The sequence below is a fragment of the Lichenostomus cassidix genome, unplaced genomic scaffold (assembly GCF_008360975.1).
Source record: "Lichenostomus cassidix isolate B80296 unplaced genomic scaffold, HeHo_3.0 HiC_scaffold_33, whole genome shotgun sequence".
Lineage (NCBI taxonomy): Eukaryota > Metazoa > Chordata > Aves > Passeriformes > Meliphagidae > Lichenostomus > Lichenostomus cassidix.
In genome coordinates, this window is record NW_028147632.1 from 1,596,305 (window position 1) to 1,616,204 (window position 19,900).

The 19,900-nt window shown below is 59.6% G+C and overlaps 5 protein-coding genes across 5 annotated transcripts in view; 2 read left to right on the forward strand and 3 right to left on the reverse strand.

Annotated features, from left to right (window-relative positions):
- The window catches only part of LOC146421398 (uncharacterized), a 48,055-nt gene extending 35,555 nt beyond the window's left edge, over positions 1 to 12,500 (reverse strand). Inside the window, exon 1 of the mRNA XM_085047537.1 lies at positions 12,374 to 12,500. Within this exon, the coding sequence (XP_084903663.1) occupies positions 12,374 to 12,382 (9 nt within the window). The 5' untranslated portion in view covers positions 12,383 to 12,500. The remainder of the gene's footprint in view (positions 1 to 12,373) is intronic.
- Positions 1 to 19,900, forward strand: part of LOC146421399 (uncharacterized) — a 43,751-nt gene that overhangs the window by 15,362 nt on the left and 8,489 nt on the right. The window contains 3 exon segments of the mRNA XM_085047533.1: positions 118 to 125; positions 6,673 to 7,337; positions 18,395 to 19,183. Of these exon segments, the coding sequence (XP_084903659.1) occupies positions 118 to 125; positions 6,673 to 7,337; positions 18,395 to 19,183 (1,462 nt within the window).
- On the forward strand, positions 1,740 to 4,987 carry LOC146421400 (class II histocompatibility antigen, B-L beta chain-like). Its single transcript, XM_085047527.1, has 5 exons — positions 1,740 to 1,886; positions 2,378 to 2,647; positions 3,663 to 3,944; positions 4,609 to 4,715; positions 4,817 to 4,987. Exons 1-5 carry the CDS (start codon positions 1,802 to 1,804, stop codon positions 4,823 to 4,825), a joined length of 753 nt encoding a protein of 250 aa, XP_084903653.1. The 5' UTR covers positions 1,740 to 1,801; the 3' UTR covers positions 4,826 to 4,987.
- On the reverse strand, positions 10,070 to 11,764 carry LOC146421401 (uncharacterized). The gene has a single exon (XM_085047427.1). It carries the CDS (start codon positions 11,628 to 11,630, stop codon positions 10,302 to 10,304), a length of 1,329 nt encoding a protein of 442 aa, XP_084903553.1. The 5' UTR covers positions 11,631 to 11,764; the 3' UTR covers positions 10,070 to 10,301.
- On the reverse strand, positions 13,270 to 15,887 carry LOC146421402 (class II histocompatibility antigen, B-L beta chain-like). Its single transcript, XM_085047120.1, has 4 exons — positions 15,834 to 15,887; positions 14,299 to 14,758; positions 13,528 to 13,634; positions 13,270 to 13,426 (listed from the first exon to the last, which is right to left on the reverse strand). The coding sequence occupies exons 1-4, from the start codon at positions 15,885 to 15,887 to the stop codon at positions 13,418 to 13,420; spliced, it is 630 nt and encodes a 209-aa protein (XP_084903246.1). The 3' UTR covers positions 13,270 to 13,417.

Sequence of the window (19,900 nt, forward strand, 5' to 3'; positions counted from 1 at the left end):
TTGCCTCAAGCACATTTTGTGCAGTTCATTAATAATTCGGCATGTACATTTAACACCAATAGGTCTCAGAGTGAAATGTTCGAATCTACCTTTTCTGCCCTTTAGTTAATAAAGAAGGAGGAGGTGTGGAGGTTTATGCCTCCAAGTTGCCAGCCAGAGGGCCGGCCGTGGGGGCAGGGACAGCCTGTGCTGTTTCACTCATGGTGACAGGACAGCATCGGTTGGTTTGAATTATGTATCCTCCCCTCCTTTGTAATCACTGGTTGATACCCCTGTCCCTCCTCCCTATGGCTTTCCCGGTTGGCCTGCGTGCCAAACCACCCCCTCTCTCCTCCCCCCAAAACCCCTATGCCACTGGTTGCTCGCCCCCCCGCCGCCGCCATTCCACCGCCATGGGAACTGCCGCTGACAGCTCGCAGCCTTCGGAGCTCCAGAGCCCGTGCCCGTCCCCGCCTCTCCACCGCGTCTCTCCCTCCCTGGACCTCTCCCTGCTGCGCCTTACAATAAACCTCTGGAGAACCGCAGCCTGCCTGCTGTACGTCCTTCTGCCGCCGCGCCTCCTCGCCTCCCTGCTTGCACCTCTTTCTTACAACCACAAATACCCTTTTCCTACACTGCGGGGTCTGTGCTCAATCTTTCCCAGCATTTTAGGCATCACAGTGAGCTGTGCTCTGCCCCCACCCCAAACTCAGCCAGGGATGATTCTCAGAGCAGCTGGTGGCTTTGGATTTGTGTGTGCATTCCTTTCCCTCAGCCTGAGATGAGTGAACAATAGGTTTCCCTTTATGGGATCTCAGCAGTTTGACTCTCAGTCCAAAGTCCCAGTCAGGTATCTTCAGGGAGGCTTCTTTGATTGTAGTTTCTTTATACACTTTTTGTTATAATGAGCAAAACGTTGTATAAATGTTTGAGGCATGAACTATTTCAGTCTCTGATAACAGCCATGGTGGGACATTGGGGACACAGCCATGGTGGGACATTGGGGACACAGACAGGGAGGGGAAAGGCAGGCAGAGCTGTTCCCCTCCAAACCTGCACCCCAAAAATCCCCAAATTCAGGGATTTCTCCCAGAAAAAAAGCTGTCAGGAGCTTCCTGAATGGAGGGAAAGGGGCGATGGGACATTTAAAAGAGTTGAGTTGGGTTTTGATCCACCTGGAATTGGGTTTGATTTACCTGGAATTTCGTTGAATAAACATGGAATTTAGTTGAATTAACCCAGAATTTCGTTTAATCGACCTGGAATTAGGTTGATTCATCCTGGAATTCGGTTGCATTACACTGGAATTTGGTTTAATCGACCTGGAATTGGGTTGGATCCACCCGGAATTTGGTTTAGTCTCTCAGGTATTTGGTTGATTCATCCTGCAGTTGGGTTGGGTCCAGCTGGAACTGGGTTTGATCCATCTGGAATTCAGTTGGATATACCTCAAATTGGGTTTGCTCCACCTGGAATTGGATTGGATTGAGCTGGAATTTGGTTTAATCTGCCTGGAATTTGGGGACGCAGCGCCCCAAAAGCGGCGGAGCCAATGGGAGGGCGTGTGTGTTGTGTGGTCACCGGTTGCCGGGTAGAGCCTGTGCAAAACGGGCCCCAAACCGGCCCGGCCAATCGGAGCGCGTCCAAAACAACTGCGGCCAATGGCAGCGCGCCCAAAACCACGCCCAGGCAATGGGAGCGCGTCCCAAAACGGCGCCCGGCCAATCAGAGCGCGCGGGGCGGATGATCCCGCCCTGCTCCGGACTGGAGCTCCCAGTGCAGCGGCTGCTGCGGGGCTGGCGGCAGCTGCCCGGCGCTGGCCATGGGGCGAGTGGCGGCAGCTGGGGCCCTACTGGTGGCACTGGTGGTGCTGGGAGCCACCCCGGCTGCGGGCGCGGAGCTGTCGGGTGAGCGGGGGGAGCAGGGAATGCGATGGGAAAGGGGGAAAAGGGGAAAGAAAGGGGTTTGGGAGCCCAAAGTGGAGGGGGAGGAGGAGGGGAAGCCGAAAGGGAGAGCGGGAGGGGCTGAGGGTTGGGGGAAGGTGAGGAAGGGGTGGGAGAGGGTGGGGAAGTGGGGAAAAGGGGAGGGTGGGAGCCCAAAACTAAGCGGGAGGGGGATGGGGACTGAGAAATTGTGGGTAAAAGGGTGGAAAAAGGGAAAAAAGAGGGAATGGGACCCCAAAATTGAAGTAGGGAGTGGCTGAAAATGGCGGGGAGTGAGGATGTGAAAGGGGAAATAGGGAGAAGGGTGGGAAAGAGGAAGTGGGAGCGCGGGCAGGAGGGTCCCATGGCGGCCGTGGGGCACAGGGGGTGGGGAGTGGGGATCCGGGGTGACCCCCGGAGCTCTGGGATCGATGGGGGTGCTGGGGGAACCCCTGACCTGTGCCTTGCTCATACAGGGGTCTTGCAGTATCTGATAAAGAATGAGTGTCACTTCATTAACGGCACGGAGAAGGTGAGGTTCATGGAGAGGCAAATGTACAACCGACTGGAGCACCTGAGGTTCGACAGCGATGTGGGGAAATTCGTGGGGTTCACCCCCTCGGGGGAGGAGAATGCCGAGCGCTTGAACAGTGACCCGAATATACTGGAGTACGCACAGACTGCAGTGGATTGGTTCTGCCGGGTCAGCTACAAGCTCACCACGCCATTCGGCGTGGAGCGCAGAGGTGAGCGTGGGGCAGAGGTGTCCCCTCAGGCTCTGCCCTGGCAATGACCCTGCAGCCCCTCAAACCCTCCCTGGGAATCACCCAGAGCCCTCAGCCCTCCTCGTGCCACACCAGGGGCTTCTTATCCTTCTAAGGGATTCTTTTGGCTCTCTAAGCACACCCAGTCCATCCCAGGCCCCCCCAGTCCATCCCAGTCCCCCCCAGTCTCTCCCAGCCCCCCCAGCGCGTCCATTAAAGCCAAGCGTGAAGATGACGCTTCTCAGCCAATCACAGCGCGCGTCTCTGATGACTCATCAGTTGCCAGGCAGACAAGCAGCGCCGAGTTCTCCGCGCTGGACTTAACCTCGCAGTGCCGTGGAATTCATTCCCAGTCCCTCCCAGTGCCACCACAGTCACTCTGAGTGCCACCATAGTCCATCCTAGTGCCACCATGGTCACTCCCAGTCCCTCTAAAACCATTCCCAATGTATTCCCAGACATCCACCCTCTCTCCCTGTCCCTCCCAGTGCTCCCCAATCCACTCCCCTCTCTCCCAGTGTGCCCCCAGTCCCTCCCACTCCATTCCCAGTCCCTCCCAGTGCTAGCACAGTCACTCCCAGTCCCTCTAAAGCCAATCCCAGTTCATTCCCAGTCCACTCCCAGACCTCCATCCTCTCTCCCAGTGCCGTCCCAGTACGCCCTAATCCAATCCCCTCTATCCAAGTCCTTCCCCAGTCCCACTAATCGCAATTTCTGTACATTTCCAGTCCCTCTCACTGCATTGCCAGTCACTCCCAGTGCCTCCAACGTTCCTCCCAGTTTGTCTAATGCCAATCCCAGTCCATTCCCAGTGCACTCCCAGATTTCCATACTCCATTTCAGTGCCCTCACAGTGCCCCCAGTTCACACCCCTCTCTCCCAGTGCCCCCCATTCCCTCCCCCTTCATTCCCAGTCCCTCCCAGTGCCACCCCACCCCTCCCAGCTCTCTCCCAGCGCCCCCCCAGCTGATCCCAGTGTCTCCCCTCTCTCTCCCAGTGCCCCCCAGCGTGTCCATCTCGCTGGTGCCCTCGAGCTCCCAGCCCGAGCCCGGCCGCCTGCTGTGCTCCGTGATGGATTTCTACCCTGCGCAGGTGCAGGTGAGGTGGTTCCAGGGCCAGCAGGAGCTCTCGGAGCAAGTGATGACCACCGACCTGCTCCCCAACGGGGACTGGACCTACCAGCTGCTGGTGCTGCTGGAAACGCCCCCCCGGCGCGGGGTCACCTACACCTGCCAGGTGGAGCACGTCAGCCTGGAGCAGCCCCTGAGGCGGCACTGGGGTACGGCCAGAGCCCACAGCGCCGGGGGGAGCGGGGGAGGCACTGGGGGGGCTGGCAGGGGGATTGGGCTGTGCTGGGGGGAACTGGGAGGGAGGTGGAGAGAGGCTGGTTTCTACTGGGAGAGGGGCTTGGGGGTGTGGGAGGGCTGGGAAGGGGTTGGAAGGATGTTGGGGAAGGTGGGATGAGGTTTTGGGGGTGATGGTGGGCACTGGGAGGGAGTTTGGGGGTGCTGGTGGGCACTGGGAGGGAGTTTGGGGGTGCTGGTGGGCACTGGGAGGGAGTTTGGGGGTGCTGGGGGGAACTGGGAGGGAGTTGGAGTGAGGCTGGAGGGGCTGGAAGGAGATTGGGGATGAAAAAGCAAAGGTTGGAATGAGGTTGGTTGTGCTGGGAAGAGACTGGGAGGGACCTTGGTGAGTCCTGGTGGGGCTGGGAAGGGACTGGGAGAGGGTTTGGGGGTCCTGGGGCGGTGGGGGCAACTGGGAGGGGTTGTGGGGTGCTGAGAGGGACGGGAGGGGCTTTGGTGTGTCCTGGGGAGGCTGGGAATGGATCGGGAGGAGGTTTCAGGGGCTCCTGGGTGGGCTGGGAGCGACTGGGAGGGTGCTTGGAGGGGCTTGGGGTGTCGTTGAGAGGTTTTTGGGGGTCCGGAGCCCTGCTGACCCCCCAGAGATGCTGCCGGACGCTGCCCGCAGCAAGATGCTGACGGGGATCGGGGGCTTCGTGTTGGGCTTCGTCTTCCTGGCGCTGGGGCTCGGCTTCTACCTGCGCAAGAAGGTGAGGGGGGGTCCCGGGGGTCGTGTCCCCCCTGCCCCGGAGCGGCTGTGCTCCCCCCGGGGCCCCCCAGCCCGGTGTCACCCCCTTTTCTCTGCCCACAGAGCTCCTGAGCCGCCGCCGGCCGCAGCCCCTCCCCGTGGCCTCGGGCCCGGCCGGGACCCCCCGCTCTGTCCCCGCGCTGATTTTGGGGGGTCGTGTGTCCCCCCAGCCCTGCTGTCACTCTGACCCCGCCCGGCTGCTCCCAGTGCTCCCAGTAAAGCTTCCCAGTTGGCTCCGGTCGCGTTTCTTGGGGGGCACTGGGGAGGGACTTGGGGGGACCCCGCGGTGGGGCTGTGACTGGGGGGCAGACCTGACCCCGGGATGGATCGGGAATGGGTACCCCCGTGTGTCCCCAAGTGTCACCCCGCTCTGGGGGGCCTTGGGAGGCAGCTGAACCCCGACACGGCACCCAGCGAACCCCAGAAAAGGCGCTGAGACCCCCTGAGCCCCCCAGAACCTCCAAACCCCATAGAAAAACAGCCCCGAAAAATAGCCCCGCGAAAATGAGCCAATGGGAGAAGGCGCTGAGCGATTCTGATCCAATCCGAGCTCGCGGCACTGATGACTCTCCAGTTCCCAGGCAGACCCGCAGCGCCCAGCGCTCCCCACCCCAACCCCACCTGCGCCCCCCCCTCGCCCCCAGCGCTTCCCGCCAGCCCAATTTGGGGAGGGGGCGCGGGGGGGGCGCCCAGGCCTGGCCCGGAGCCCAGCGCTGCCCCAGCCCGACCTGCCCCGGCTCCATCCCGGCTCCTCCCGCGGCATGCGACGGCGTGGGGAAAAGGGGGGGAAAGGGTGGGCGCTGGGCTTGGGGGGAGGAGGAGACGGGATGGAGGAGGAGGAGGAGGGATGAGGAAGGAGCGGCAGAAAGGCCGGAGATCCGAGCAGGAGGAGGCGGGAGGAGGAAGGAGGAGGAGCCGCGGGAGGAGGAAGGAGGAGAGAGGAAGAGGAGGAACAGAAAGAGGTTGGAGAGAGGAAGAGGAGGAGCAGCAGAAGCCGCGCGCAGCTCTTTGTCTGCCGCGGCCCCGGGAGCATCGGCGCCCCGCACGCCGCAGGTGAGGGGGAGGAGGAAGTCGCCCCAGATGTCTCGGGGGTCCCCGAGCGGCGTTTTTTCTGGGCGGGTGTTTGGAGCTCGCAGCTTGCGGGATTGAGCCCCAAATCTCGTTCAGGGTCGCTGGGAGGGTTTGATTGTGCGGGGGGAACGTTTGGATGTGGCAGAAGGGCAAAGCTGAGGCGGCAGTGGGGCTTTGGGGGATATTTTGGGGGCTGCAGGTGGGCACGGCCCGGTGTCGGGGTGGGAGGGGGACATGGGGCATGGGGTCCGGCCGGGAGAGCGGTGGAGGGGAAGGGCGGGAGCCCCGGAGTGGGGTGAGCGGAGAGGGGCGATGGCGGAGCTGGGGGAGCCCCGGCAGGCTGGAGAGGGGGGAGCGTGGCGAAGGGGGAAGCCTGGGATCCCTGGAAGCGCGGAGCAGAGAATGAGGGGAGAAGGGACCCCTGGGACCCCCAAAGCCCCCGGATCATCCCTAAGCGGGACCCTGGAAAATAGGGAAGCCCGGGAGGCACGGGAGCCCCATGAGTGCAGGGAAGGGAGAGCCTGAGGAGGCCAAAGTGCAAAGAGCAGAGAGGGGGAAATGCTGTGAGGGTTTTGAGGTGAATGGTGGTGGTTTGGGGTTTTTATGGACACAAACCCCTGGGAGAGTTGCAGAGCTGGAGCTGGGCAGGAGGAACCCCCAGGGCAAGGCGCTGAGCCCTTGTTTTTGCCCCAAAGCAGGATTTGTCTTTGCCAAGGCGTGGCCGGATGGAGGAGGAGGAAAAGGCCCGGAGATGCAGCCGGAGCTCGGAGCTGGGGGAGAAGGCTGAGGGCAGAGAGAAGCCCCACAAGTGTGGGGAATGTGGGAAAAGGTTCAGGTGGAGATGTCAGCTGATCGTGCACCAGAGGATCCACACTGGGGAAAAGCCCTATGAGTGTGGGGAGTGTGGGAAGAGCTTCAGCCAGATGTGCAACCTGATGCAGCACCAGGTGATCCACACTGGGGAAAAGCCCTATGATTGCGAAGAATGTGGGAAGAGCTTCAGCGACAGCTCCTTGCTGATCAAGCACAAGAAAATCCACTCAGGAGAAAAGCCCTATGAGTGTGGGAAGTGTGGGAAAAGCTTCAGCCTGATGTCCAACCTGATGCGGCACCAGGTGATCCACACTGGGGAAAAGCCCTACGATTGCACAGAATGTGGGAAGAGCTTCAACCACAGCTCCAACCTGATCCAGCACAAGAAGATCCACACTGGGGAGAGGCCCTATGGGTGTCCCAAGTGTGGGAAGAGGTTTCAGACCAGCTCCCATCTCCTCCTCCATGAGCGCATTCACACCCAGGAGAGGCCCTTCCGCTGCCCTGACTGTGGGAAAGGCTTCAACCGAAACTCCCACCTCATCACCCACCGGCGCATCCACACTGGGGAAAAGCCCTACGAGTGTGGGAAGTGTGGGAAGAGCTTCAGGGAGATGTCCACCCTGATGCGGCACCAGGTGATCCACACTGGGGAAAAGTCCTACGAGTGTCCCGAGTGTGGGAAGAGTTTCTCACAGAGGTCTGCCTTGACCCGACACCAGAAGAGGCACAAGTGAAGGAAGGCCTTCTGAGTTAGGGTAAAATAGAAATTATTAATTTAAAAGAGCTGGAAGTTCGATAATAATAACTTTTGAACTGATTTAGAAGGCCAGAGATTGGATAATGATTTACTAAGATTTGCCTGCTGGAGGCAATTTGTGATTCGCTTAATGATTTTGTGCCTACCTAGTATGGGGGAGGATAGAGAGAAGAGAGCCAAATAATTGAGAAAAACCACTGAGTGTAACTGAGCATCCCACCCTTGGACCCTGAACCGGTACAGGTGGGTTCTCAGGCTTGGACTTGGACCAAGAACCAAGGGAGCATGCGCAAGGGAGCAAGGTGAAGAGTTCATTTTGAGGAAGACTATTGATTACCTCGTCATTAACCATTTGGGACCCTTGCCCACAATTAATCTGAGACACAGCGCTTGCGCGAGCATATTTAGGTGAACTTTGAACTCATTATAATATGAATCGGGGATAGGTAATTAATATGTATAGGGGCTTTGTCTAAAATATGCATAAGTAACCTGTAACCTGATGTAAACCTCCTGAAGTGTTGCTGAGGTGTGCATGCCTTTGGAGGGGCTACCCCCCATGCACCCCAGCTGGAATAAACACATACCTACTTCATAACTATCTGAGTTGTGGAGTCAATTCCATGCTTCAATACAGACTGCTGCTCAGCCAAGCTCCTGCTCCATTCCTGAACTTCCACAAGCAGAACAAACACTTCCCAGAGCCACGAATACCGAATGTCACACAAACTAGGGGTGCATGTTAAGGGACACAGGCAGTGGGCGGATCGGGAAGTCTGTACCTTCCAAGTACCTCAGACAGTGTGTTGGAAAATATACCAGTTTAAATATTTCCTATAAATTTTGTCAAGGGGTTTGTTTGTTTGGTTTCTTACCCAGGGAAAAGGAATTTTAAGATTTTTTTCCAGGACATTTTTCTGCCCTGTGAGGTCTGATGAGCTCAACATAACTACAGACTAGGAGGAGCCCAAAAGACAAAAGGCCATCAGCAGCCATTAACGAACATCAGCTCCAAACCTCACCCCTGGCTGTTTGGAGACACCTTGTCTGGCTAAAGAGAGATAAGAAGGAAGACCTAATTAGCATCAGAAGAGAAGCAATCTGGATCCAATAGGAAACCATCGATTAGAAAATGAACAACATGGAACCAATTAAGACTGACCAAAATACCTTCAATGAGTTTAGAGTGTAAAAAATACCTAAAAAATCTTCCAAAACTTATGTGCCATAGAACGATTCTCTCTACAAACCCAGGCTCTGGATGAGGTGATTCCCGTGGTACATCCTGGCCAGAACAACATCCTGCTCAGATAATAAAGTAACGCCTTGACTCTCTAACATTGAAAATCGTGTTGAAAGGTTTCTGTTTTTCCCGCAGGTACGGTGACAAGAGGGCAAAGGGACAATGAAACGCAGCCGGGGAAACGAGCATAGAAAGGAGGCTGCGTTTTACAGCCCCATGGCAAATGGCCCACGGCGTCTCCCTCTGTCCATCCCTAAAGTCACTTTCACACGACTCCTCTGTCTCCTGCGGCCACACAAACCTCTGGCCACGCGGATTTTCCCGCACACTGCCGCCGACAGCGCAGCCACCTCTGTGCTACCGACAGCGAGCGGGACGAGCCAGCGCTGCTCCGGCACCGCCTCCTGCCGAGGCAGCAGCGGCAAGGAGACCGCGGGCAGCCGCTCCCTCAGCGGCCTTAGGCCAGCGGCAACACGGCGCCACAGCCAGCGAGGGAGGGAGGGAGGGAGACGGGAGAAGGAAGCCGCCACAGCCCCCCTGCCGCCCCCTGCATCCCCTCCATCCGCCCGCAGCGAGCCCCCAGCCCCGGCACAAGGCAGCGCGGCTCCCACCTGCGCTGGGACAGCCTCTCCGAGCTCCGCCGCCGCCTCCCCGGGCTCCGCCCGCTGCCGCCGCTCCCGGCCCGCACACACGCTCCCACCATGGCGCCGCTGCTGCCCCACTAAAGCCCTGCCTGCCTGCCTGCCTGCCTGGGGGCGACACCGGCGCCGGCCTTGTCCCCGCTCGCTGGCACCGAGCAGCAATGGCGCTGGGACAATCCCGAGTGACAGCACAGCCAGCCAAGTGCAGCGAGGCGCGGGCTCTGCACAGCGCACAGCCCAAGCCCCGCGCTCTCAGTGCCCCCCGGGCTGGCCGAGGCCAAAGCCGCACATGAGGAACAGCCCTGCAACGGGCCCGGGCCCAAGGCGCCATTGCTCTGCAAACAGCGACCAAGTGCTCCGCACCTCCCGGCCCCGCCTCGGCACGCAGCCCCCGGGGCAGCCCCACGGCCCCCACGGCAGCTCCCAGCCTCCGCCAGCCGCCCTGCAACGGCCCAGGGGGAGCAGGCCAAGGGACGCGGCTGCCGGCGCCCAGGGGACGCCAGGGACAGCGGGGGCACTTCACAAGCCTTTCCTGCAAAAGAGAAAACCATCAGCAAGGAAAAAGCAACAGCAGCGCTGGCTCCAGAGCACAGGGCCACATGAGGCCATGGCACATTGCAGTGGGGTGACGCTGGCCCCATGCCAGGCACCCAGCAGAGCTGCTCTCTCACTGCCCTGCACAGCCGCCATGGGGAGAGAAAATTGAACCAAGGCTTCCTGAGCTGATAGAAGGACCTGGCTAAGAGATCCCTCATCAAACACCTTTGTGCACAAAACAGGCTCAGAACTGGGGAAGTGAATTGAATTTATTGCTAACAAACTCAGAATAGGAGAAGTAGTAAGTTTTGACCATTTAAAATACCTTCCCATCAGCCGACGGGGATCACCTGGAATGGGGGTCACCAGGATTCTGCCCAACGGGGATCACTGGGGATCATCCACTGCAGATCTTCCCACTGGGGATGGAGTTGCAGCAGCAATGAAGCTCTTCCTGCACTCGGGACACTCGCAGGGCTTCCCTCACTGGTGCCTCCGTTGGTGCTGAGTCAAATGAGAGCTCTGTGAGAAGCTCTTCCCACACTTCCCACACTCGTAGGACTTTTCCCCAGTGTGGATGCGCCGGTGGGTGATGAGGGTGGAGTTTCGCTTGAAGCCCTTCCCACAGTCAGGGCAGCGGAAGGGCCTCTCCTGGGTGTGAATGCGCTCATGGACGAGGAGATGGGAGCTGGTCTGAAACCTCTTCCCACACTTGGGACACTCATAGGGCCTCTCCCCGGTGTGGATCTTCTTGTGCTGGATCAGGCTGGAGCTGTGGCTGAAGCTCTTCCCACATTCTGCACAATCGTAGGGCTTTTCCCCAGTGTGGATCACCTGGTGCTGCATCAGGGTGGACATATGGCTGAAGCTCTTCCCACACTCCCCACACTCATAGGGCTTTTCCCCAGTGTGGATGCGCCGGTGGGTGATGAGGTTGGAGTTTTGCTTGAAGCCCTTCCCGCAGTCAGGGCAGCGGAAGGGCCTCTCCTGGGTGTGAATGCGCTCATGGCGGAGGAGATGGGAGCTGGTCTGAAACCTCTTCCCAGACTTCCCACACTCATAGGGCCTCTCCCCAGTGTGGATCTTCTTGTGCTGCATCAGGGCAGAGCTGTGGTTAAAGCTCTTCCCACATTCCGTGCAATCGTAGGGCTTTTCCCCAGTGTGGATCACCTGGTGTGTGATCAGGGTGGACATCCGGCTGAAGCTCTTCCCACACTTCCCACACTCATAGGGCTTTTCCCCAGTGTGGATGCGCCGATGCCTGATGAGGGTGGAGTTGAGCTTGAAGCCCTTCCCACAGTCAGGGCAGCGGAAGGGCCTCTCCTGGGTGTGAATGCGCTCATGGCGAAGGAGATCGCAGCTCCTCTGAAACCTCTTCCCACACTTCCCACACTCATAGGGCCTCTGCCCAGTATGGATCTTCTTGTGCTGGATCAGGGTGGAGCGGTCGCGGAAGCTTTTCCAACATTCCCCACAATCGTAGGGCTTTTCCCCAGTGTGGATCCTCTTGTGCTGCATCAGGGCGGAGCTGTGGCTGAAGCTCTTCCCACATTCTGTGCAATCGTAGGGCTTTTCCCCAGTGTGGATCACCTGGTGCTGCATCAGGGTGGACATCTGGCTGAAGCTCTTCCCACACTTCCCACACTCATACGGCTTTTCCCCAGTGTGGATCCTCTGGTGCCGGATAAGATCAGATCTCCGCCTGAACCTTTTCCCACATTCCCCACACTTGTGGGGCTTCTCTCTGCCCTCAGGCTTCTCCCCCAGCTCCGAGCTCCGGCTGCATCTCCGGGCCTTTTCCTCCTCCTCCATCTGGCCACGCCTTGGCAATGACAAATCCTGCTTTGGGGGAAAAACAAGGGCTCAGCGCCTTGCCCTGGGGGTTCCTCCTGCCCACCTCCAGCTCTGCAACTCTCCCAGGGGTTTGTGTCCATAAAAACTCCAAACCACCACCATTCACCTCAAAACCCTCCCAGCGTTTCCTTCTCTCTGCTCTTTGCACTTTGGCCTCCTCAGGGTCTCCCTTCCCTGCACTCATGGGGCTCCCGTGGCTCCCGGGCTTCCCTATTTTCCAGGGTCCCGCCTAGGGATGATCCGGGGGCTTTGGGGGTCCCAGGGGTCCCTTCTCCCCTCATTCTCTGCTCCGCGCTTCCAGGGATCCCAGGCTTCCCCCTTAGCCACGCTCCCCCCTCTCCAGCCTGCCGGGGCTCCCCCAGCTCCGCCATCGCCCCTCTCCGCTCACCCCACTCCGGGGCTCCCGCCCTTCCCCTCCACCGCTCTCCCGGCCGGACCCCATGCCCCATGTCCCCCTCCCCCCCCGACACCGGGCCGTGCCCACCTGCAGCCCCCAAAATATCCCCCAAAGCCCCACTGCCGCCTCAGCTTTGCCCTTCCGCCACATCCAAACGTTCCCCCCGCACAATCAAACCCTCCCAGCGACCCTGAACGAGATTTGGGGCTCAATCCCGGAAGCTGCGAGCTCCAAACACCCGCCCAGAAAAAACGCCGCTCGGGGACCCTCGAGACATTTGGGGCGACTTCCTCCTCCCCCTCACCTGCGCCATGCGGGGCGCCGATGCTCCCGGGGCCGCGACAGACAAAGAGCTCCGCGCTGCTTCTGCTGCTCCTCCTCTTCCTCTCTCCAACCTCTTCCTGCTCCTCCTCTTCCTCTCTCCAACCTCTTCCTGCTCCTCCTCTTCCTCTCACCTCTCTTCCTGCTCCTCCTCTTCCTCTCTTCTCCTTCCTCCTCCCGCGGCTCCTCCTCCTTCCTCCTCCCGCCTCCTCCTCCTGCTCGGATCTCCGGCCTTTCTCCCGCTCCTTCCTCATCCCTCCTCCTCCTCCTCCATCCCTTCTCCTCCTCCCCCCAAGCCCAGCGCCCAGCCTTTCCCCCCCTTTTCCCCACGCCGTCGCATCCCGCGGGAGGAGCCGGGATGGAGCCGGGGCAGGTCGGGCTGGGGCAGCGCTGGGCTCCGGGCCAGGCCAGGGCGCCCCCCACGTGCCCCCTCCCCAAATTGGGCTGGCGGGAAGCGCTGGGGGCGGGGGAGGGGCGCAGGTGGGGTTGGGGTGGGGAGCGCTGGGCGCTGCGGGTCTGCCTGGGAACTGGAGAGTCATCAGCGCCGCGAGCTCGGATTGGATCAGAATCGCTCAGCGCCTTCTCCCATTGGCTCATTTTCGCGGGGCTATTTTTCGGGCCTGTTTTTCTATGGGGTTTGGAGGTTCTGGGGGGCTCAGGGGGTCTCAGCGCCTTTTTTGGGGTTCGCTGTGTGCCGTGTCGGGGTTCAGCTGCCTCCCAAGGCCCCCAGAGCGGGGTGACACTTGGGGACACACGGGGTCCCCATTCCCGATCCATCCCGGGGTCAGGTCTGCCCCCCAATCACAGCCCCACCGCGGGGTCCCCCCAAGTCCCTCCCCAGTGCCCCCCAAGAAACGCGACCGGAGCCAACTGGGAAGCTTTATTGGGAGCACTGGGAGCAGCCGGGCGGGGTCAGAGTGGCAGCAGGGCTGGGGGGACACACGACCCCCCAAAATCAGCGCGGGGACAGAGCGGGGGGTCCCGGCCGGGCCCGAGGCCACGGGGAGGGGCTGCGGCCGGCGGCGGCTCAGGAGCTCTGTGGGCAGAGAAAAGGGGGTGACACCGGGCTGGGGGTCCCCGGGGGGAGCACAGCCGCTCCGGGGCAGGGGGGACACGACCCCCGGGACCCCCCCTCACCTTCTTGCGCAGGTAGAAGCCGAGCCCCAGCGCCAGGAAGACGAAGCCCAACACGAAGCCCCCGATCCCCGTCAGCATCTTGCTTCGGGCAGCGTCCGGCGGCATCTCTGGGGGGTCAGCAGGGCTCAGGACCCCCAAAATCCTCTCAGCGACACCCCAAGCCCCTCCAAGCACCCTCCCAGTCGCCCCCAGCCCGCCCAGGAGCCCCTGAAACCTCCTCCCGATCCATTCCCAGCCTCCCCAGGACACACCAAAGCCCCTCCCGTCCCTCTCAGCACCCCACAACCCCTCCCAGTTGCCCCCCACCGCCCCAGGACCCCCAAACCCTCTCCCAGTCCCTTCCCAGCCCTACCAGGACTCACCAAGGTCCCTCCCAGTGTCTTCCCAGCACAACCAACCTCCTTCCTACCTTTGCTTTTCCATCCCCAATCTCCTTCCAGCCCCTCCAGCCTCACTCCAACTCCCTCCCAGTTCCCCCCAGCACCCCCAAACTCCCTCCCAGTTCCCCCCAGCACCCCCAAACTCCCTCCCAGTGCCCACCAGCACCCCCAAACTCCCTCCAAGTGCCCACCTCACCCCCAGAACCTCATCCCACCCGCCGCAACATCCTTCCAACCCCTTCCCAGCCCTCCCACACCCCCAAGCCCCTCTCCCAGTAGAAACCAGCCTCTCTCCACCTCCCTCCCAGTTCCCCCCAGCACAGCCCAATCCCCCTGCCAGCCCCCCCAGTGCCTCCCCCGCTCCCCCCGGCGCTGTGGGCTCTGGCCGTACCCCAGTGCCGCCTCAGGGGCTGCTCCAGGCTGACGTGCTCCACCTGGCAGGTGTAGGTGACCCCGCGCCGGGGGGGCGTTTCCAGCAGCACCAGCAGCTGGTAGGTCCAGTCCCCGTTGGGGAGCAGGTCGGTGGTCATCACTTGCTCCGAGAGCTCCTGCTGGCCCTGGAACCACCTCACCTGCACCTGCACAGGGTAGAAATCCATCACGGAGCACAGCAGGCGGCCGGGCTCGGGCTGGGAGCTCGAGGGCACCAGCGAGATGGACACGCTGGGGGGCACTGGGAGAGAGAGGGGAGACACTGGGATCAGCTGGGGGGGCGCTGGGAGAGAGCTGGGAGGGGTGGTGTGGCATTGGGAGGGATTGTTTATGGACCGGGAGGGACTGGGAAAGGAGTGGGAGGGAATGGGAATGTAGTGGGGAGGACTTGGTGTCGAGTGGTAGGGACTTGGGGGGCACTAGGAGAGAGGGTGGAGGTGTGGGAATGGAATGGGGTTGGGATTATAGGGACTGGAATACACTGTGGTGGCACTGGAAGTGACTCGCAGGGATTAGAGGGACTGGGAGAGAGGGGAGTAGGTTGGAGGGCACTGGGAGGGCACTGAGGGTGATGGTGGAGGACTGGGAATGGACTAGGAATGGGATTAGAGGGACTGGGTGGCACTGGGAGGGACTGGGAAGGGACTGGGCCAGAGGGGAGTTGTGGTGGTTTTGATTGGCCCAGAACATCAGTAAACTATTTTTTGACATCTAGGAGAAATTTGGACCCCTCAGAACCTGTTGTGCTAGGCCTGGGGAGGTGTCTAAGGGGTTGGGAGTGGCACAAAGATGGCTCCTGTGTGTCCTGAGTGAAAGCTCTGGAAGTTTTTACATCAAATCCAGCAATCTCTGGTGGTTCTGAAGGTGATGGACATACTGCTGGCCAGGTTTGGGCCAATTAGAGGTGCTAGTTCTGCCTCTGTGAATGCATATTTAAGAAAAAATCAAAACAAAAGTAGGAACGCACTGCTTTTAATTTGAGGAGGAAAGGGTAAAAACATATGAAGGGAGAACAACATGGAGACACCAAGGTGAGTGGAGAAGGTGGGGAGGAGGTGCTCCAGTCGCCGCAGCTGAAAACCCTCTGCTAGCCGTGCTGAAGGCCGTGGGGGGAGCAGGAGGTTCCCCTGCAGCCCATGGAGTCCACAGGGGTGCAGAAATCCATCCACAGCCCACGCCAGAGGAGCAGGTGGATGCCTGGAGGAAGCTGTGATCCAGAGAGAGTCTCATCTAAACAGTTAAAACTGCAAAAGGCCTTGCAAGGGAGAGAAAGGCCTTGCTCCTGGCATGGAAGCAGCCTGGCCTCGGCCCGGCAGAGTCTGCACCTTATGGACAAGAGGACTCACGTTGCAGCAGAATTCGGGCGAGATGTTGCTCGTGAGATCAGAGGCATGCCAAAGAAGTTCCCAGAGGACTGTCTCTCGTGGGAGGGACCCCGTGGCTAAGCAGAAGACCCTTCTCCCTGATGGACTGAGCAGAGAACAAACCCCTCACCCTGCCGCCTGCCCGTGCTGTGGGTTTGGAAAGAGGGAAGGGGGCTGAAAACATCGTCTTAAGAGGGAGGGGTGAGAGCAGGAAAAATGTCTAGAGAGAAAGAGAGATAAGCAGAGATAAACAATATTTGTAGTTAAAGAATTGTGCTGATGAATAGATTTATGAACTTGCTCTATGGACTAAGAAAATACCCCACACCCTGCCCCCTACCCGAGCTGGTGGTTGCAAGGGGGGGGTGAATAGAAAATGAATTTTTAAGAGGGAGGTGGTGAGTGAACAAATGGTGTACGAAAAGCTTATTTTTACCTCTCATATATCCTCCGACTCTGTTAAGTAATTAAATCATTTTCCAGCTTTAAGTTTAAAGCCTGTCTGCCCTTTCTTCCGTGGGTCCTCCTACCAGTGCCCTATCTCCCTCAACTCATGAATTTGGTGTGTGTTTTTACAGTTTTGTTCTTTCCCCTCCTCTGGCACGTGTGCAGCAGGAGAGAGCAGGGGTGCTGGCGTTTAGTCAGGGTCAAACCCCAACAGCAGCACAAATTGGTTCATCTGCAAAGAGCAACAGCAAGTGGGAAAATGTTGGGAAAACTTCGCTAAAAAAATTGGGGGAAGTCATCTCTCTCCTCACTCCAACATGTGCTAGCATTGTGGATGATCTATAGAGTGTAATAAACCACTGGGGATTTTTGCTACTGCCAGTTCAGGGAAACCAGTCTGAGATCCAAAGATTGGGTGATTAAATTACACAAAACTGCTCAATGGGGTCAGGAGGGAGCACACCAAAAATGTTTAAAAAAACATGAATGGCCACCAGAACAAATCTTACACAATGGAGCAGCCCCTGGGAATCCTAAGAATTTGTATCAGGCCCCAGAACCCATTGTGAATTTGAATTGTTACTAATTGATATAGAGTGCTGCTCAGCCAAGCTCCTGCTCCATTCCTGAACTTCCACAAGCAGAACAAACACTTCCAGAGCCACGAATACCGAATGTTACACAAACTAGGGGTGCATATTAAGGGACACAGGCAGTGGGCGGATCGGGAAGTCTGTACCTTCAAGTACCTCAGCCAGACGGCAAAGGGACAGGGAGATGGGGCCGGGAAACGAGCATGAAAAGGAGGCTGCGTTTTACAGCCCCATGGCAAATGCCCCACGGCCTCTCCCTCTGTCCATCCATAAAGTCACTTTTACACGACTCTCCTGTCTCCTGCGGGCATTCTCCAATCCGAGCTCGCGGCGCTGATGACTCTCCAGTTCCCAGGCAGACCCACAGTGCCCAGCGCTCCCCACCCCAACCCCACCTGCGCCCCCCCCTCGCCCCCAGCGCTTCCCGCCAGCCCAATTTGGGGAGGGGGCGCGTGGGGGGCGCCCAGGCCTGGCCCGGAGCCCAGCGCTGCCCCAGCCCGACCTGCCCCGGCTCCTCCCGCGGCATGCGACGGCGTGGGGAAAAGGGGGGGAAAGGGTGGGCGCTGGGCTTGGGGGGAGGAGGAGGAGGAGGGATGAGGAAGGAGCGGGAGAAAGGCCGGAGATCCGAGCAGGAGGAGGCGGGAGGAGGAAGGAGGAGGAGCCGCGGGAGGAGGAGGAGAGAGGAAGAGGAGGAACAGGAAGAGGTTGGAGAGAGGAAGAGGAGGAGCAGCAGAAGAAGAGCGGAGCTCTTTGTCGCGGCCCCGGGAGCATCGGCGCCCCGCATGCCGCAGGTGAGGGGGAGGAGGAAGTCGCCCCAAATGTCTCGGGGGTCCCCGAGCGGCGTTTTTTCTGGGCGGGTGTTTGGAGCTCGCAGCTTCCGGGATTGAGCCCCAGATCTCGTGAAGGGGTCGCTGGGAGGGTTTGATTGTGCGGGGGGAATGTTTGGATGTGGCGGAAGGCCAAAGCTGAGGCGCCAGTGTGGCTTTGGGGGATATTTTGGGGGCTGCAGGTGGGCATGGCCCGGTGTCGGGGTGGGAGGGGGACATGGGGCATGGGGTCCCGCCGGGAGAGCGGTGGAGGGGAAGGGCGGGAGCCCCGGAGTGGGGTGAGCGGAGAGGGGCGATGGCGGAGCTGGGGGAGCCCCGGCAGGCTGGAGAGGGGGGAGCGTGGCTAAGGGGGAAGCCTGGGATCACTGGAAGCGCGGAGCAGAGAATGAGTGGAGAAGGGACCCCTGGGACCCCCAAAGCCCCCGGATCATCCCTAAGCGGGACCCTGGAAAATAGGGAAGCCCGGGAGCCACGGGAGCCCCATGAGTGCAGGGAAGGGAGAGCCTGAGGAGGCCAAAGTGCAAAGAGCAGAGAGGGGGAAATGCTGTTAGGGTTTTGAGGTGAATGGTGGTGGTTTGGGGTTTTTATGGACACAAACCCCTGGGAGAGTTGCAGAGCTGGAGCTGGGCAGGAGGAACCCCCAGGGCAAGGCGCTGAGCCCTTGTTTTTGCCCCAAAGCAGGATTTGTCATTGCCAAGGCGTGGCCGGATGGAGGAGGAGGAAAAGGCCCGGAGATGCAGCCGGAGCTCGGAGCTGGGGGAGAAGCCTGAGGGCAGAGAGAAGCCCCACAAGTGTGGGGAGTGTGGGAAGAGCTTCAGGCGGAGATCTGAGCTGATCGTGCACCAGAGGATCCACAGTGGGGAAAAGCCCTACGATTGTGCAGAATGTGGGAAGAGCTTCAGCCAGAGCTCCACCCTGATGCAGCACAAGAAGATCCACACTGGGGAAAAGCCCTACGATTGTGGGGAATGTTGGAAAAGCTTCCGTGACAGGTCCACCCTGATCCAGCACAAGAAGATCCATACTGGGCAGAGGCCCTGTGAGTGTGGGACGTGTGGGAAGAGGTTTCAGACCAGCTCCCATCTCCTCCGCCATGAGCGCATTCACACCCAGGAGAGGCCCTTCCGCTGCCCTGACTGTGGGAAGGGCTTCAAGCAAAACTCCACCCTCATCAGGCACCGGCGCATCCACAGTGGGGAAAAGCCCTACGAGTGTGGGAAGTGTGGGAAGAGTTTCAGCCATATGTCCACCCTGATGCGGCACCAGGTGATCCACACTGGGGAAAAGCCCTACGATTGTGCAGTATGTGGGAAGAGCTTCAGCCACAGCTCCAGCCTGATCAAGCACAAGAAGATCCACACTGGGGAGAGGCCCTATGAGTGTCCCAAGTGTGGGAAGAGGTTTCAGACCAGCTCCAGTCTCCTCGTCCATGAGCGCATTCACACCCAGGAGAGGCCTTTCCGCTGCCCTGACTGTGGGAAGGGCTTCAACCGAAATGACTCTCTCATCACCCACCGGCGCATCCACACTGGGGAAAAGCCCTATGAGTGTGGGGAGTGTGGGAAGAGTTTCTCACAGAGCTGTAACTTGACTCAGCACCAACGGAGGCACCAGTGAGGGAAGCCCTGCGAGTGTCCCGAGTGCAGGAAGAGCTTCATTGCTGCTCCAACTCCATCCCCTGTGGGAAGATCTGCAGTGGATGATCCCCAGTGATCCCCGTTTGGCTGAATCCTGGTGACCCCCATTCCAGGTGATCGCCATCGAGTTAGGGGAATGTGTTTTAAATAGTCAAATTTTACTTCTTCTCCTGCTCTGAGTTTGTTAGCAATAAATGCAATTCACATTGCCAGTTCCGAGCCTGTTTTGTGCACAAAGGTGTTGGATGAGGGATCTCTTAGCCAGGTCCTTCTATCAACTCAGGAAGCCTTGGTTCAATTTTCTCTCCCCATGGCGGCTGTGCAGGGCAGTGAGAGAGCAGCTCTGCTGGGTGCCTGGCATGGGGCCAGCGTCACCCCACTGCAATGTGCCATGGCCTCGTGTGGCCCTGTGCTCTGGAGCCAGCGCTGCTGTTGCTTTTTCCTTGCTGATGGTTTTCTCTTTTGCAGGAAAGGCTTGTGAAGTGCCCCCGCTGTCCCTGGCGTCCCCTGGGCGCCGGCAGCCGCGTCCCTTGGCTTGCTCCCCCTGGGCCGTTGCAGGGCGGCTGGCGGAGGCTGGGAGCTGCCGTTGGGGCCGTGGGGCTGCCCCGGGGGCTGCGTGCCGAGGCGGGGCCGGGAGGTGCGGAGAACTTGGTCGCTATTTGCAGAGCAATGGCGCCTTGGGCCCGGGCCCGT